The 17859-nt window shown below is 51.6% G+C and overlaps 1 protein-coding gene across 19 annotated transcripts in view; it reads left to right on the top strand.

The window, feature by feature from the left end:
• ank3b (ankyrin 3b) overlaps positions 1-17859 on the top strand; it is an 878328-nt gene that overhangs the window by 680085 nt on the left and 180384 nt on the right. For all 19 annotated transcript variants that reach the window (XM_085994929.1, XM_085994938.1, XM_085994933.1 and 16 more), the window contains 3 exons: positions 9939-10037; positions 12060-12257; positions 15324-15422. In XM_085994929.1, coding sequence (XP_085851055.1) covers positions 9939-10037; positions 12060-12257; positions 15324-15422 — 396 coding nt within the window. The remainder of the gene's footprint in view (positions 1-9938; positions 10038-12059; positions 12258-15323; positions 15423-17859) is intronic.

Raw genomic sequence — 17859 nt, 5'->3', positions numbered from 1 at the left:
AGGGAGTGCTGCACTGAGGGAGCGCTGCACTGAGGGAGCGAGTACTGAGGGAGTGCTGCACTGAGGGAGCGAGTACTGAGGGAGTGCAGTACTGAGGGAGCGAGTACTGAGGGAGTGCAGTCGTGAGGGAGCAAGTACTGAAGGAGTGCAGTACTGAGGGAGTACAGTACTGAGGGAGTGCTGCATGAGCGAGTGCTGCACTGAGGGCGTGCGGTACTGAGGGAGCGAGTACTGAGGGAGTGCAGTACTGAGGGAGTGCAGTACTGAGGGAGCAAGTACTGAGGGAGTGCAGTACTGAGGGAGCGAGTACTGAGGGAGTGCGGCACTGAGGGAGCGCGGCACTGAGGGAGCGCGGCACTGAGGGAGCGCGACACATAGGGAGCTCTGCACTGAGGGAGCGAGTACTGAGGGAGTGCATTACTGAGGGAGTGCTGCACTGAGGGAGCGAGTACTGAGGGACTGCTGCACTGAGGGAGTGCTGCACTGAGGGAGCGAGTACTGAGCGACTGCTGCACTGAGAGACTGCTGCACTGAGGGAGTGCTGCACTGAGGGAGTGCTGCACTGAGGGAGCGAGTACTGAGGGACTGCTGCACTGAGGGAGTGCTGCACTGAGGGAGCGAGTACGGAGGGACTGCTGCACTGAGGGACTACTGCACTGAGGGAGCGTGTACTGAGGGAGCGTGTACTGAGGGAGCGTGTACTGAGGGAGCGTGTACTGAGGGAACGAGTGCTGAGGGAGCGAGTACTGAGGGAGTGCTGCACTGAGGGAGCCCTGCACTGAGGCAGTGCGTTACTGAGGGAGTGCTGCACTGAGGGAGCGCTGCACTGAGGGAGCGAGTACTGAGGGAGCGAGTACTGAGGGAGTGCAGTACTGAGGGAGTGCTGCACTGAGGGAGTGCTGCACTGAGGGAGTGCTGCACTGAGGGAGTGCGTTACTGAGGGAGCGCTGCACTGAGGGAGCGAGGACTGAGGGAGTGCTGCATTGAGGGAGTGCTGCACTGAGGGAGTGCGTTACTGAGGGAGCGCTGCACTGAGGGAGCGAGTACTGAGGGAGCGAGGACTGAGGGAGTGCTGCACTGAGGGAGTGCTGCATTGAGGGAGTGCGTTACTGAGAGTGCTGCACTGAGGATGCAAGTACTGAGGGAGTGAGTACTGAGGGAGTGCTGCACTGAGGGATCGAGGACTGAGGGAGTGCTGCACTGAGGGAGTGCTGCACTGAGGGAGCGAGTACTGAGGGAGTGCTGCACTGAGGGAGCGAGTACTGAGGGAGCGAGTACTGAGGGAGAGCTGCACTGAGGGAGCGAGTAGTGAGGGAGTGCTGCACTGAGGGAGCGCTGCACTGAGGGAGCGAGTACTGAGGGAGTGCTGCACTGAGGGAGCGAGTACTGAGGGAGTGCAGTACTGAGGGAGCGAGTACTGAGGGAGTGCAGTAGTGAGGGAGCAAGTACTGAAGGAGTGCAGTACTGAGGGAGTACAGTACTGAGGGAGTGCTGCATGAGCGAGTGCTGCACTGAGGGCGTGCGGTACTGAGGGAGCGAGTACTGAGGGAGTGCAGTACTGAGGGAGTGCAGTACTGAGGGAGCAAGTACTGAGGGAGTGCAGTACTGAGGGAGCGAGTACTGAGGGAATGCGGCACTGAGGGAGCGCGGCACTGAGGGAGCGCGACACATAGGGAGCTCTGCACTGAGGGAGCGAGTACTGAGGGAGTGCATTACTGAGGGAGTGCTGCACTGAGGGAGCGAGTACTGAGGGACTGCTGCACTGAGGGAGTGCTGCACTGAGGGAGCGAGTACTGAGCGACTGCTGCACTGAGAGACTGCTGCACTGAGGGAGTGCTGCACTGAGGGAGTGCTGCACTGAGGGAGCGAGTACTGAGGGACTGCTGCACTGAGGGAGTGCTGCACTGAGGGAGCGAGTACGGAGGGACTGCTGCACTGAGGGACTACTGCACTGAGGGAGCGTGTACTGAGGGAGCGTGTACTGAGGGAGCGTGTACTGAGGGAGCATGTACTGAGGGAGCGAGTACTGAGGGAGTGCTGCACTGAGGGAGCGCAGTACGGAGGGAGCGCTGCACTGAGGGAGCGCTGCACTGAGGGAGTGCTGCACTGAGGGAGTGCTGCACTGAGGGAGCGAGTACTGAGGGAGTGCTGCACTGAGGGAGTGCTGCACTGAGGGAGCGTGTACTGAGGGAGCGTGCACTGAGGGAGCGTGTACTGAGGGAGCGAGTGCTGAGGGAGCGAGTACTGAGGGAGTGCTGCACTGAGGGAGCCCTGCACTGAGGCAGTGCGTTACTGAGGGAGTGCTGCACTGAGGGAGTGCTGCACTGAGGGAGCGAGTACTGAGGGAGCGAGTACTGAGGGAGTGCAGTACTGAGGGAGTGCTGCACTGAGGGAGTGCAGCACTGAGGGAGTGCTGCACTGAGGGAGTGCGTTACTGAGGGAGCGCTGCACTGAGGGAGTGAGTACTGAGGGAGCGAGGACTGAGGGAGTGCTGCATTGAGGGAGTGCTGCACTGAGGGAGTGCGTTACTGAGGGAGCGCTGCACTGAGGGAGCGAGGACTGAGGGAGTGCTGCACTGAGGGAGTGCTGCATTGAGGGAGTGCGTTACTGAGGGAGTGCTGCACTGAGGATGCAAGTACTGAGGGAGTGAGTACTGAGGGAGTGCTGCACTGAGGGAGCGAGGACTGAGGGAGTGCTGCACTGAGGGAGTGCTGCACTGAGGGAGCGAGTACTGAGGGAGCGAGTACTGAGGGAGCGCTGCACTGAGGGAGTGCTGCACTGAGGGAGCGAGTACTGAGGGAGTGCTGCACTGAGGGAGTGCTGCACTTAGGGAGCGAGTACTGAGAGACTGCTGCACTGAGGGAGTGCTGCACTGAGGGAGTGCTGCACTGAGGGAGCGAGTACTGAGGGACTGCTGCACTGAGGGAGTGCTGCACTGAGGGAGCGAGTACGGAGGGACTGCTGCACTGAGGGACTACTGCACTGAGGGAGCGTGTACTGAGGGAGCGAGTACTGAGGGAGCGAGTACTGAGGGAGCGCTGCACTGAGGGAGTGCTGCACTGAGGGAGCGAGTACTGAGGGAGTGCTGCACTGAGGGAGCGAGTACTGAGGGACTGCTGCACTGAGGGAGTGCTGCACTGAGGGAGCGAGTACGGAGGGACTGCTGCACTGAGGGACTACTGCACTGAGGGAGCGTGTACTGAGGGAGCATGTACTGAGGGAGCGTGTACTGAGGGAGCGTGTACTGAGGGAGTGAGTACTGAGGGAGCGAGTACTGAGGGAGTGCTGCACTGAGGGAGTGCTGCACTGATGGAGCGCAGTACTGAGGGAGTGCTGCACTGAGGGAGTGCTGCACTGAGGGAGCGTGTACTGAGGGAGCGTGTACTGAGGGAGCGTGTACTGAGGGAGCGAGTGCTGAGGGAGCGAGTACTGAGGGAGTGCTGCACTGAGGGAGCCCTGCACTGAGGCAGTGCGTTACTGAGGGAGTGCTGCACTGAGGGAGCGCTGCACTGAGGGAGTGCGTTACTGAGGGAGCGCTGCACTGAGGGAGCGAGGACTGAGGGAGTGCTGCACTGAGGGAGTGCTGCATTGAGGGAGTGCATTACTGAGGGAGTGCTGCACTGAGGATGCAAGTACTGAGGGAGTGAGTACTGAGGGAGTGCTGCACTGAGGGAGCGAGGACTGAGGGAGTGCTGCACTGAGGGAGTGCTGCACTGAGGGAGCGAGTACTGAGGGAGCGAGTACTGAGGGAGTGCTGCACTGAGGGAGCCCTGCACTGAGGCAGTGCGTTACTGAGGGAGTGCCGCACTGAGGGAGTGCTGCACTGAGGGAGCGCTGCACTGAGGGAGCGAGTACTGAGGGAGTGCAGTACTGAGGGAGTGCTGCACTGAGGGAGTGCAGCACTGAGGGAGTGCTGCACTGAGGGAGTGCGTTACTGAGGGAGCGCTGCACTGAGGGAGTGAGTACTGAGGGAGCGAGGACTGAGGGAGTGCTGCATTGAGGGAGTGCTGCACTGAGGGAGTGCGTTACTGAGGGAGCGCTGCACTGAGGGAGCGAGGACTGAGGGAGTGCTGCACTGGGAGTGCTGCATTGAGGGAGTGCGTTACTGAGGGAGTGCTGCACTGAGGATGCAAGTACTGAGGGAGTGAGTACTGAGGGAGTGCTGCACTGAGGGAGCGAGGACTGAGGGAGTGCTGCACTGAGGGAGTGCTGCACTGAGGGAGCGAGTACTGAGGGAGTGCTGCACTGAGGGAGTGCTGCACTTAGGGAGCGAGTACTGAGGGAGTGCTGCACTGAGGGAGCGCTGCACTGAGGGAGCGAGTACTGAGGGAGCGAGTACTGAGGGAGTGCTGCACTGAGGGGGTGCTGCACTGAGGGAGCGAGTACTGAGGGAGTGCTGCACTGAGGGAGCGAGTACTGAGAGAGCGAGTACTGAGGGACTGCTGCACTGAGGGAGCGAGTACTGAGGGAGTGCATTACTGAGGGAGCGAGTACTGAGGGAGTGCTGCACTGAGGGAGCGCTGCACTGAGGGAGCGCTGCACTGAGGGAGTGCTGCACTGAGGGAGCGAGTACTGAGGGAGTGCTGCACTGAGGGAGTGCTGCACTGAGGGAGCGTGCACTGAGGGAGCGTGTACTGAGGGAGCGAGTGCTGAGGGAGCGAATACTGAGGGAGTGCTGCACTGAGGGAGCCCTGCACTGAGGCAGTGCATTACTGAGGGAGTGCTGCACTGAGGGAGTGCTGCACTGAGGGAGCGCTGCACTGAGGGAGCGAGTACTGAGGGAGTGCAGTACTGAGGGAGTGCTGCACTGAGGGAGTGCAGCACTGAGGGAGTGCTGCACTGAGGGAGTGCATTACTGAGGGAGCGCTGCACTGAGGGAGTGAGTACTGAGGGAGCGAGGACTGAGGGAGTGCTGCATTGAGGGAGTGCTGCACTGAGGGAGTGCGTTACTGAGGGAGCGCTGCACTGAGGGAGCGAGGACTGAGGGAGTGCTGCACTGAGGGAGTGCTGCATTGAGGGAGTGCGTTACTGAGGGAGTGCTGCACTGAGGATGCAAGTACTGAGGGAGTGAGTACTGAGGGAGTGCTGCACTGAGGGAGCGAGGACTGAGGGAGTGCTGCACTGAGGGAGTGCTGCACTGAGGGAGCGAGTACTGAGGGAGCGAGTACTGAGGGAGCGCTGCACTGAGCGAGTGCTGCACTGAGGGAGCGAGTACTGAGGGAGTGCTGCACTGAGGGAGCGAGTACTGAGGGAGTGCATTACTGAGGGAGCGAGTACTGAGGGAGTGCTGCACTGGGGGAGTGCTGCACTGAGGGAGTGCTGCACTGAGGGAGCGAGTACTGAGGGAGCGAGTACTGAGGGAGTGCTGCACTGAGGGACTGCTGCACTGAGGGAGCGCTGCACTGAGGGAATGCTGCACTGAGGGAGCGTGTACTGAGGGACTGCTGCACTGAGGGAGCGCTGCACTGAGGGAGCGCTGCACTGAGGGAGCGTGTACTGAGGGAGCGCTGCACTGAGGGAGCGCTGCACTGAGGGAGTGCTGCACTGAGGGAGCGCTGCACTGAGGGAGCGCTGCACTGAGGGAGCGAGTACTGAGGGAGCGCTGCACTGAGGGAGCGTGTACTGAGGGACTGCTGCACTGAGGGAGCGCTGCACTGAGGGAGCATGTACTGAGGGACTGCTGCACTGAGGGCCTGCTGCACTGAGGGACTGCTGCACTGAGGGAGCGCTGCACTGAGGGAGCGCTGCACTGAAGGACTGCTGCACTGAGGGACTGCTGCACTGAGGGAGCGCTGCACTGAGGGAGTGCTGCACTGAGGGAGCGTGTACTGAGGGACTGCTGCACTGAGGGCCTGCTGCACTGAGGGAGCGCTGCACTGAGGGAGCGCTGCACTGAGGGACTGCTGCACTGAGGGACTGCTGCACTGAGGGAGCGCTGCACTGAGGGAGTGCTGCACTGAGGGAGCGTGTACTGAGGGACTGCTGCACTGAGGGACTGCTGCACTGAGGGAGCGCTGCACTGAGGGAGTGCTGCACTGAGGGAGCGTGTACTGAGGGACTGCTGCACTGAGGGACTGCTGCGCTGAGGGAGTGCTGCACTGAGGGAGTGCTGCACTGAGGGAGTGCTGCACTGAGGGAGCGTGTACTGAGGGACTGCTGCACTGAGGGACTGCTGCACTGAGGGAGCGCTGCACTGAGGGACTGCTGCACTGAGGGAGCGCTGCACTGAGGGACTGCTGCACTGAGGGAGCGCTGCACTGCGTGATAGCTGCATCGTTGGAGGTGCCATCTTTCAGATGAGACGAGACGTTAAACCGAGGCCCCGTCTGCCCTCTCAAATGGACGTAAAAAAAATCTCGTGACACTATTCGAAGAAGAGCCAGGGAGTTCTCCCCACTGTTCTGGCCAATATTTTTCCCTCAACCAACAACAGCAAAAGCAGATTAATTGTTCATTTACCTCATTCTGTTTGTGGGCCCTTGCTGTGCGTGAATTGGCTTCCTTTCCCTACATTACAACAGTGACTGCTCTTCAAAAGTATTTTATTTGCCTGTGAGATACTTTGGGATAACGTTAGGTTGTGAAAAAAGCTATATAAATGCAACTTGTTTTTTTCTTCTTTGAATACACTGATTATATAACAGGTGCTATAACAGGAAGTGCCAATCCTTTACAATCAGTCAAAGCAGTTTTGCATCAGGGACGTTTAAAATAAATCTGGTTTCTTTATTCAGAGTAGGGTAGACGCCATGTTTTTCACACTTAAATAATGCTACTTTCAACATTCCAGAATTGCTAGACGTAACTTTTAATCGTCACCAATGATCTAATGGCCCGTATTTTCCGATCGGAGGCTTCCTGCATGTGGAGGCCTCCGATCTGGAAAAATCTACGAACTTACCTGAGTGCTCCCGAAATGCACAGGGCCCACGTATCCCAGAGGCGCATGTGTTTTGCAAGTATTCCTGGGATCACGTGGGCCATGAGGAGCCAATAGGAGAAGGGAATCTCCCTTCATGCACTTGACAGATAGACCTGTCAAATATATGAATGGAGATCATCCCAAAAACACAGTAAAACATTAAATACATTTTTAAAAAACCATCACTTTTTTAAAATGAGTTCAAATTACAATAAATTAAATATTTTAAACAAAAATTTAATTTTTTGAAAAAAGTAATTAAAGTTTTTTACAGGGCTAAAAATAAACTTACCTTTTTTAAAAGTATTTTTAAATGAAAAATGAGTGAAATTGAAAAAAAAAACTTTTTTCAACTCTTATTATGCTAATAAATCGATCCAGACCTTCAAAGCATCCTACGCGCTCTCATCCCACGTACTCCCCGTGTGGGAGACTTCTACTGCCAACAAAGATACACAAAGCCAACACACCCGGACGTCCTATCGTATCAGGCAACGGAACCCTGTGTGAGAACCTCTCTGGATACGTCGAGGGCATCCTAAAACCCATCGTACAGGGAACCCCCAGCTTCTGTCGCGACACTACAGACTTCTTACAGAAACTCAGCACCCATGGACCAGTTGAACCAGGAACACTCCTCGCCACGATGGACGTCTCGGCACTCTACACCAGTATCCCCCACGATGACGGCATCGCTGCGACAGCCTCAGTACTCAACACCAACAACAGCCAATCTCCAGACGCCATCCTACAACTCATCCGCTTCATCCTTGACCACAATGTCTTCACCTTCGACAACCAGTTCTTTACCCAAACACACGGAACAGCCATGGGGACCAAATTCGCACCCCAATGCGCCAACATCTTCATGCACAAGTTCGAGCAAGACTTCTTCACTGCACAGGACCTCCAACCAACGCTATACACCAGATACATCGACGACATTTTCTTCCTATGGACCCACGACGAAGAATCACTGAAAAGACTACACGATAACATTAACAAGTTCCATCCCACCATCAAACTCACCATGGACTATCCCTCAGAATCGGTTTCATTCTTGGACACACGAATCTCCATCAAAGACGGACACCTCAGCACTTCACTCTCCCGCAAGCCCACGGACAACCTCACGATACTCCACTTCTCCAGCTTCCACCCTAACCACGTTAAAGAAGCCATCCCCTATGGACAAGCCCTGCGAATACACAGGATCTGCTCAGACGAGGAGGAACGCGATGGACACCTACAGACGCTGAAAGACGCCCTCGTAAAAACGGGATATGACGCTCAACTCGTCGATCGACAGTTCCGACGGGCCACAGTGAAAAATCGTACAGACCTCCTCAGAAGACAAACACAGGACACAACCAACAGAGTACCCTTCATCGTCCAGTACTTCCCCGGAGCGGAGAAACTACGCCATGTTCTTCGCAGCCTTCAACATGTCATCGATGACGACGAACACCTCGCTAAGGCCATCCCCACGCCTCCACTACTCACCTTCAAACAGCCGCCTAACCTCAAACAGACCATCGTTCGCAGCAAATTACCCAGCTTTCAGGAGAACAGCAACCATGCCACCACACAACCCTGCCACGGCAACCTCTGCAAGACATGCCAGATCATCAACACAGATACCATCATCACACGTGAAGACACCACCCACCAGGTACATGGTACATACTCATGTGACTCGGCCAACGTTGTCTACCTCATACGTTGCAGGAAAGGATGCCCCGGAGCATGGTACATCAGCGAAACCATGCAGACACTGCGACAATGGATGAACGGACACCGCACAACAATCGCCAGGCAGGAGTGTTCCCTCCCAGTCGGGGAACACTTCAGCAGTCAAGGACATTCAGCCTCCGATCTTCGGGTAAGCATTCTCCAAGGCGGCCTTTGAGACACACGACAACGTAAAATCGTCGAGCAGAAACTGATAGCCAAGTTCCGCACTCATGAGGACGGCCTCAACCGGGATCTTGGGTTCATGTCACGCTACATGTAACCCCACCTGACGTAGTCATCCAGACTCGAGTCGTCGTTGGCTTGTTCTCTCTATACAGATGCGGCCGGACCTGCTGTGATTTCCAGCAAAAAAAATAGTTTTTTGTTTGTTTTTTGTTTTTCATACAGACCCCAGCTTCTGCAACATTTGACCCCTTGTGACCCCACCTCATTGTTCTTTGATGTAATATTTTCCTGACTGACCTGTTTGGACACCATTCACGCCTGTGATTGCTGTGATTATCTCTCTGCCGAGGTGTGATAAAGGGCAGTTAGAAAAAAATTACCTGTAATCATCTGGCAGTACACTCTGACTATATATGCTGTGTTTATATGCAACTCTTCACTTCACCTGACGAAGGAGCAGCGCTCCGAAAGCTTGTGATTTCAAATAAAGCTGTTGGACTATAACCTGGTGTTGTGTGACTTCTTACATTTGTCCACCCCAGTCCAACACCGGCATCTCCACATCATATGCTGGTAAAAGCAGGCGTAAGATTTCTAAGGGTTTTGTGCGGGCGGAGGTTCTCCAGAAAGCGGAACTCTCCCCCCACAGAGGCCCTTCTCCAGGGCAGGTGTCCGATCTGTCAAGAAGATTCTTGACAGATCGGAAATGCTGGTTTTCAGCGCATGCGCTTCGCATGCCTGAAACCGGCATTTCCAATGTCCCTACTGGTGTGTACACAGCCCGTACACACCCGTAGGCATCGGAGTATACGGCCCAATATGTTCCCCATAAATAACTACATTGCGAAGTGCAATACTCAGAGAATCACTGGTGAGCGATGTGCTGTGCCCAGTTATTGTGCCATTTTCAGTGTCTGTAGGGAAGAAAGGAGGAAGGAAGAGAGGAAGGATATAAGTAAATCCCAAAGCACTTTACAACCAATGAAGTACTCTTGAAGTGTAGTCACGGTTGTAATGTAGGGGTGGTAGTTAAAGCAGCTTTTACCACAAAGTACTGGGACAAAACTTGACAATAATGTTGTAATTCTTTTCCTAGGATGGCCTGACCCCTCTCCACTGTGCAGCAAGGAGTGGGCACGAGCAGGTGGTGGAAATGTTGCTTGATCGAGGAGCCCCGATTCTTTCCAAAACAAAAGTATGTCATGCTTTAGTGGATTTGAAACAAATTGCCAGGCTTTATTAGCTTGAAGTTACATATTGAAACAGTTGTTTTAACCTGTGCAGTGCAATGTGAATGTTGTTACCTTACCCGGAATGGAATAAATTAAAAGCATTGATGTGGTTAAGGCTTCCTCTGGACTGCATGGTCCCCGTGTGTGGCTATATTGAAGATGTACTCTGACCAGATGGAATCTATGATGCTAATCTGACTGTGAAGCTCTCCATAGCCAACAAGCGCACTTCTCACTTGTAGGTCAGAAACTTATGGCAGTCTTGCTGAGGTCAACGTGGGAAGTCTAGCAACCTCCCTGTTGGCAGGTTGAGAGGAACTTCCAAGAAATAGCCCAGGAAACAGTGGCACAATTGACCTGGATCCTAATCCCTAAAATGTAGCAGCTCCAAGGCAAAATGCTGTAAAGAAAACAGTAACAATTTTGATTTTAAAAGGACTGTTGATGTTTGAAATCCCTCTCTCACTGTGCTTCCATTTACTTTTATGTTCAAAATACCAGTAGTTTGATTGCATACATCTTTTGGATTTGTGCCAGTCCTTATTTACATTTGCAGTTGGGTTAGCCATGTCCGGTGTTTGAGGATATGTCCCTCCACATTGGAAATGGAGATGTTTTGTGCTACCTCATATGCTGAGTGATTGATTGGTGCCTGTCAATTAGAGTTACCTAGTCATTCGATCCTGTGTCACCAGCTGACCTCAGCCGATGGCAATAGAAGCACTACAATTGACCTCAGCGTCCTTGGATTAGTGAGAAGAAATTTCACTGAGATCCTGCTTTCTATCAATATCAAGGCACTACCTGCTGAATATATATGTGCGCGTGTGAGCAATGTGCACGCATGTGTGTAAGAATATTGGGTAAAGACCTGATCAGACGCTCGGGAGGTAATTTTAACCTAAACCGCTTGGCGTGAATGGGATGGGTTCGGGTCGGGCGCCCGATTTGCCTCTTCAGTGGAGAGTAAAATTGGGCGTGGTGTATAAAGCGAGCTTCTGCCCCGATCCCGCCCCATTCCCGCTGGGTGGTTTACGCCAAAGTGATCCACTCAGTGGTCGAATAACCTGCTGACACTCACTGTTAATGCTCACACATGAACTTGGGGGAAGTAACAGCAGGCACACAGTTCCTGCAGAACCGACTCCCAGCAAGAAGACAACACCTGCAGGAGGGCAGGAGAGAGAACGGGCGGTAGGGCAGAAAACAAGATAGTGAGAGGATTGCCTGGTTGTCCTGTTTGGTACAGTTGATTGTTATGTGTGTGGATTCCATCCCTTTCTCCATTTTAATTGCTTCTGCTTCGATGTGACTCTTGGGTTTCTGTGAAGTGAGGATGTGTGTCTCCTGCATATTGACACTTGTGCTGTGTAAAACTCACACTGCAACAATGCCGGGCATCACATTTCCTTTCAGCGTCAGGAAAAATATCATGTTGAACTCACTGAGAGAACTTGTCTGTTAATCCACATCTGGATTTAGTCACTGCCTTTAATTCATTGTAAAGGTTTCAATTTACGCAGTCTACCATTAATTCCAATTACCTGTTAATTCTTTAGCACCGAGTTACATTCGTTGCTTAATTCGAATTTTTGGGTAATTCACATTTATCGTGCAGTAAACGACTTTGAATTATCAGGGGCAGACGGTCGTTGCAAGTTCTTCTGAATGAGAGTTGATCTTTGAGCATGTGATCCCTGGGTCTTTGATAGAGTGGTGGGAATGTGGAACTCGGAGTAGTTGAGGTGATTAGCATAGATGTATTTAAGGAGAAGCTACGTAAGTACATGAGGGAAAAAGGAATAGAAGGTTATGCTGATGGGGTTAGATAAAGAGGGCTGGGAGAGAGGCACGTGTGGAGCATAAACACCGGCATTGACCTGTTGGGCCGAATGGCCTGTTTCTGTGCTGTATATTCGATGTAATAAACCAAGTAGTGAGGAAGTGTCTCTGTGTTCATTCACTGTCTGTTTGTGCTCCGTCAGAATGGCTTGTCCCCTCTGCACATGGCAACGCAAGGAGACCATCTGAATTCTGTGAAGCTGCTCCTCCACCATGATGTGCCAGTGGATGACGTGACCAATGACTACCTGACGGCGCTGCATGTTGCCGCTCACTGCGGCCATTACAAGGTCGCCAAGGTACTACTGGAAAAGAAAGCCAACCCAAATGCCAAAGCACTGGTGAGTACTGAGTACGCCTGACTCCAGAACTGCTCTGTCTCCTGTTATTACAGAGAAGAGGTTTCTTCTGTACTTCGAAAACCATTACCATCGAACCTTACAGCACAGAAGGATTCAGCCCATCCTGCCCATGCCGGCTCTTTGAAAGAGCTGTCTAATTAGTCCCACTTCCCCCCCATATCTTTGTCCATAGCCCTGCTCCCGGTCCACCAACGCCTCAATTTTAAAATTCTCATCCTTGTTTTCCAATCCCTCAATGGCCTTGCCCCTCCCTATCTCTGTAACCTCCTCCAGCCCCACAACCCTCTGAGATCTCTGCGCTCCTCCAATTCTGGCCTCTTGCGCATCCTATATTTCAATCGCTCCACCATTGGCAGCCGTACCTTCAGCTGCCTCGGCCCTAAGCTCTGAAATTCCCTCCCTAAACCTCTCCACCTCTCTACCTCTCCTCCTTTAAGATGCTCCTTAAAACCTACCTCTTTCACCTGTCCTAATATCTCCTTATGTGGCTCGGTGTCAAATTCTGTCTGATAACGCTCCTGTGAAGCACCTTGGAAGATTTTACTACGTTAAAGGCGCTATATAAATGCAAGTTGTTGTTGTAATTGTAATTAAATGGCTGTGAAGCCTGTATTCTCTTGAATTCAGAAGAATGAGAGGGGATCTCATTGAAGCATACAAAATTATTACAGGGCTTGATAGGATGAATGTTGGGAGAATGTTTCCCTTAGCTGGGGAGTCTAGAACCAGGGGCCACAGCCTCAGGATAAAGGGTAGGCAATTCAGGACTGAGATGAGAAGACATTTCTTCACACAGAGGGTGGTGAATCTTTGGAATTCTCTACCCCAGATGGCTGTGGAGGCTCAGTCATTGGGTATATTCAAAACAGAAGTCGATAGATTTCTGACTAGTAAGGGCATCAAGGGATATGGCGATAGGGCCGGTGAATGGAGTTGAGGCAGAAGATCAGCCATGATCTTATTGAATGGCGGAGCAGGCTCGAAGGGCCGAATGGCCTACTCCTGCTCCTATTTCTTATGTTCTTATAAGCACTTTGAGATGTCCTCAGGATTTGAGAGGTGCCAGATAAGTACAAGTTCTTTCCTACTAAGAAGACCTCAGCATTTGGTCTCCGTTCCTGAATTTAAGCAGAAGTTCATTTCAGGACATTTCTGCAAGGAATAAAAAGAAAGCATTGCTCTGGAAACCACTTTGCACTCAACGTTGCTGCAGTGTAGTAAATGTATTTGTAGGGTGCGCTGAGGACAACCAGTGGCAATTAATGGGTATTACACCAACCTCTGGCCAATAACAACAGGAATAAACAGTTGATGACTCGCTGAAGAATCTTTATCACAGAAATCACAGAAACCCCACAATGCAGATAGAGGCCATTTCGGCCCATCGAGCCTGCACTGACACATATCCCACCCGATCCCCGTAACCCCTACACCAACACATGTCCCACCCTATCCCTGTAACCCCACGTATTTAATCCCCCTAACACTAAGGGTCAATTTATCATAGCCAATCAACCTAACCCGCACATCTTTGGACTGTGGGAGGAAACCGGAGCACCCGGAGAAAACCCACGCAAACACGGGGAGAATGTGCAAACTCCACACAGACAGCCGCCCGAGGCCGGATTCGAACCCGGGTCTCTGGCGCTGTGAGGCAACAGTGCTAACCACTATGCCACCGTGCTGCCCTATAGAGGGCTGGAGGCATAGCTAACGAAAGGTCATTGGGTGCAGAGTCACAAAGGTCCTATGTTTTTAATATAAACAGATGAAGCGGGGGAATGGTCAGTATTTTAAAACCCCTTGCAGCCTCAACATCTTAAGTTGCGAAAAGGAAACATTACAAGCCATTGACTAGATTCTCAAATTATTCTGATGTGGAGACCTTTCTTGTACTTCAGAGTGAGGCAAGAAAAGGGGCGGAGCCTGCAATATGTCACTAAACAGACCAATTATGACAATATCAGTAATGAGCAGCAGACTCCCTGCAAGGAGTCCCCATCAATAAACAGCAACAACTTGCAATTATATAATATAATAATAATACATATAGCAGTTGATTTTGGTTTTACAGACTGAAATGAAAGGCCAACTGGCTCCACGGATGAGCCCTACAAATATGAACATTTAGTAAGGAGTTTAAAAAACAACACAGCATTAATGATAACCTCTTTTAAGTGAGCTTCAATGGATGGCGCTCTCTATATAACAATGAGGTCTCTGTTTTCACCATGGCAATGCTCAGATTTCTAAACAAATAAAAGAAGGGGCGGGCACAACCTAAAAAGCAGGAAGGGGGACAAGTAGATAAATGATACCCTTAGGAAGAGAGAAGGAATCAATATTAATCGCAACGCAAGAGGAGCAAGTGTGCTAGTTTGTCACATACCACGGATAGTGGGAGAAATTGAGTGCTCGGGATCAAACGACTATAGAGATGAAAGGAGTTTCATAGGTATGTATCAAAGGAGTGAAAAGGATCAGAAAGTCTACACGGGTTCTAAAAAATAAGCCATAAGTGCCTCATTAATTCGCATGTCTAACGATTTCTCTGAGTTTTGTTTGCATCCCCGATTTTAATCGCTGCACCATTGGCAGCCATGCCTTCTGTTGCCGAGGCCCTAAGCTCTGGAATTCCCTCCCTAAACTTCTCCACCTCTCTACCTCTCTCTCCTCCTTTAAGACACTCCCTAAAACCTACATCTTTGACCCTGTCCTAAAATCTCCTTATGCGGCTCGGTTTCAAATTTTGGTTTAGAACACCCATGTGAAGCGCCTTGGGACATTTTACTATGCTAAAGGTGCTATATAAATGCAAGTTTTTGTTGTAATGCTGTGGAACGTGGGCCATTAGCACCAATGTAATTCTCTCCATTCCTCTTGGTCTTCCTATTTTCTTTGCTACACTATGGTACAGTCAAAACCGGCGTCAGAAAAAAAGGCTTTTGATAAAAGAGGAAAAGGCTTTTCATCTTGAAATGATCAATTGCAAAATAACAGTTGCAATGTATTGAATAAGTAATACATCTAGAATTTGTGTTGCAGAATGGTTTCACCCCACTTCATATCGCGTGCAAGAAAAACAGGATTAAAGTAATGGATCTGTTGCTGAAGTATGGAGCGTCAATTCAGGCAGTTACTGAGGTAACAGCAACATGTTTGTGTGTATGATTGGGTATTGAAGTGCATGTGTTTTATGTGTGTGTGTTTGTGCATGTATATTGATGTGTTTAGGCGTGTGCATTTATGTATGTGCACGCATGTGTGTAGTGATGTATGTCTGTGTTCCATGTACATGTGTCTTTGTGTGTACATGTGTATTCGTGCCTGTTTCTGCCTCTGGGTGTTTGTACGCATGTGTGTATTGATTTGTTTGTGCATGTGTATTTGTGTGTGTGTGTGAGAGAGCACAGAAGTGTGTGTTTGTGCGTGTATTGATGTGTGCTTGTGCATGTGTATTGGTGTATGTTTCTGTCTCTCTATGCATATGTGTATTGATGTGTGTGTTTGTGTTTTTGTGTATGTGTGTGTGTTTGTGTGTATGTGCATTGGTGTGTGTGCATTAATGTGTGTTTGTGCATATTGTTGTTGTTTTGTATGACGGGAAAAGCTTATAATGGGATGTCTAGTTTGGCTATCCATTCGATGGCCTCCTGAGGTGCCGAGTAGAGAAATGAGGTGCCTCCCACAACAGATCTCAGTGGGCAGGTTGATGTGATATGTTCCATGGTCTGGGACTCATGGCCACAGTCACACTTTAGGCCGTCCCTCATCTTCCACTTGTGGAGCAGGAGGCCGCATCGTCCATGCCCTGTGTGGATTACATTGAGCGCTGTCCACTGTCTTCGAGGGAGGTCGAAGCCAGGGACCTCAGCCGTTGGGTCAGAGATGAGGTGTTGGTTCTTTATGTTGTGTGCGTTCCACAATTCCGTCCGTCTAGATAGGGGGTCGATACTAGCTGCATGAATATTGGCTGCTGTTTCCCAGAATGGCCAGTGCGATTTTAAGTGCTTTTGTAGTGGGGTTTCAAGTCGTCGTGAATGGGAAGATCGATGTTGCTCATGATTTTTTCCATCTCACGGAGCACGGTGGCGTCATGATGAATGGCGGGCGGGGCAATGTAGGACTGCACCGGGAGCCACTCAGTTGGAGTGGACTCGAGCGTCCCTGACACCGTCCTCATGGCGGCGTTTAGCTGCTCGTCCACGATCTTTGTGTGACGGCTGCAGGACCAGGATTCTGCAGCAGAGTAGACTAGGGCCATTGTTGCAGTGTGAAGTGTTCTGGCTGTGCTCCCCCATGACGTTCCAATGAGTTTCCGGACCAGGTTTACCCGGGTTTTTACTTTTTGACCGGTGTTGGTGAGATGGGGCCGATAGGTGAGTGTCCTGTCAAGGGTGAGGCCCAGGTATTTTGGGTGGGGTTCATGGGCAAGTCACCTTCCGCAGAAGGAAACGTTGAGTTCTTTCCCGGCGGCGTTGTTGTTCAGATGGAACGCCAACAACTGTCTTCTCTGGATTGGGGCGGAGGCGACAGGCCCGGAAGCAGCGTTCCAGTCGGTCCAGGCCGCTTGTTAGCATCAATGCCTGCGTCAGCAGTGCTACGTCATCAGCATAGGCGACCTTCCAGGATTTGGTGCAGGGCGTGTCTGCCATATAGATGTTGAAAAAAGCCAGTGCGAGCACCGACCCCTGTGGCAGACAGTTGTTGAGCGTCCGTGTTCGGCTGGTCTTGTCAACAAGATAGACACGGAACTTGTGGTTGCTTGTTACGTGTTGATAAGCCTGAGAGTCTTGCGGCATTGGATGATTATTGAAAGTTTCAGTAGCAGACCTTTGCGCCAGACAGTGTCGTATGCTGATGACAAGTCTATGAACGGTTAAGAATGAGCCATTCGACCACCTTGTAGACCATAGACAGAATGGCGATGGGGCAGTAGCTTTTGGGATCGTTGGCTGATTTTCCTGGCTTTAGGATGGCCATGGCTTTGGAATGGCGCCAATATCCCAGTGTCAAGGATGTTGGAGGCGAGTTTGGCAAGCCACATCCATCCATTTAAGCCCTGGCTCTTGAGAAATTCTGGGTAGATGCCATTAGATCCTGGCAGCCTTCCTAGACTCGGTGGCTGTCCGCTGCGGCCAAGTGTGTGTGGAGCGGCTTTTTGCAGAGAGCTTAAGCAGCTTCTTCACTCCACGTTTGTTTTCGGTGGTAGTCGTTACCTTTGAGTTGGTTAGGAGGCAGGCCGCAATGGCATGTGCACTGAGCTTTGGCACCTCATGTGGGAGCAGTGAGGCGGTGCCAAGCCAGCGGAGCAGGTTCCAGGGTTTCCTGCTGGAATGCGAGACATTTGTGTGTGTGTGTGTGTGTGTGTGTGTGTGTGTGTGTATTGATGTGTGTGTGCGTGTATTGATGTGTGTGTGTGTGTGTTGATGTGTGTGTGTGTATTGATGAGTGTGTGTGTGTGTTTGTATTGATGTGTGTGTGTTTGTATTGATGTGTGTGTGTTTGTTGGTGTTTGTGTGTTTGTTGATGTGTGTGTGTTTGTTGATGTTAGTGTGTGTATTGATGTTAGTGTGTGTAT

This window comes from Somniosus microcephalus, chromosome 8 (assembly GCF_052327205.1).
Source record: "Somniosus microcephalus isolate GS21.2 chromosome 8, FLI_Smic_1.0, whole genome shotgun sequence".
In the NCBI taxonomy this organism is placed as follows: domain Eukaryota; kingdom Metazoa; phylum Chordata; class Chondrichthyes; order Squaliformes; family Somniosidae; genus Somniosus; species Somniosus microcephalus.
Note: the sequence above shows the minus strand (reverse complement) of the source record. Positions and strands in the feature narration are given on the sequence as shown.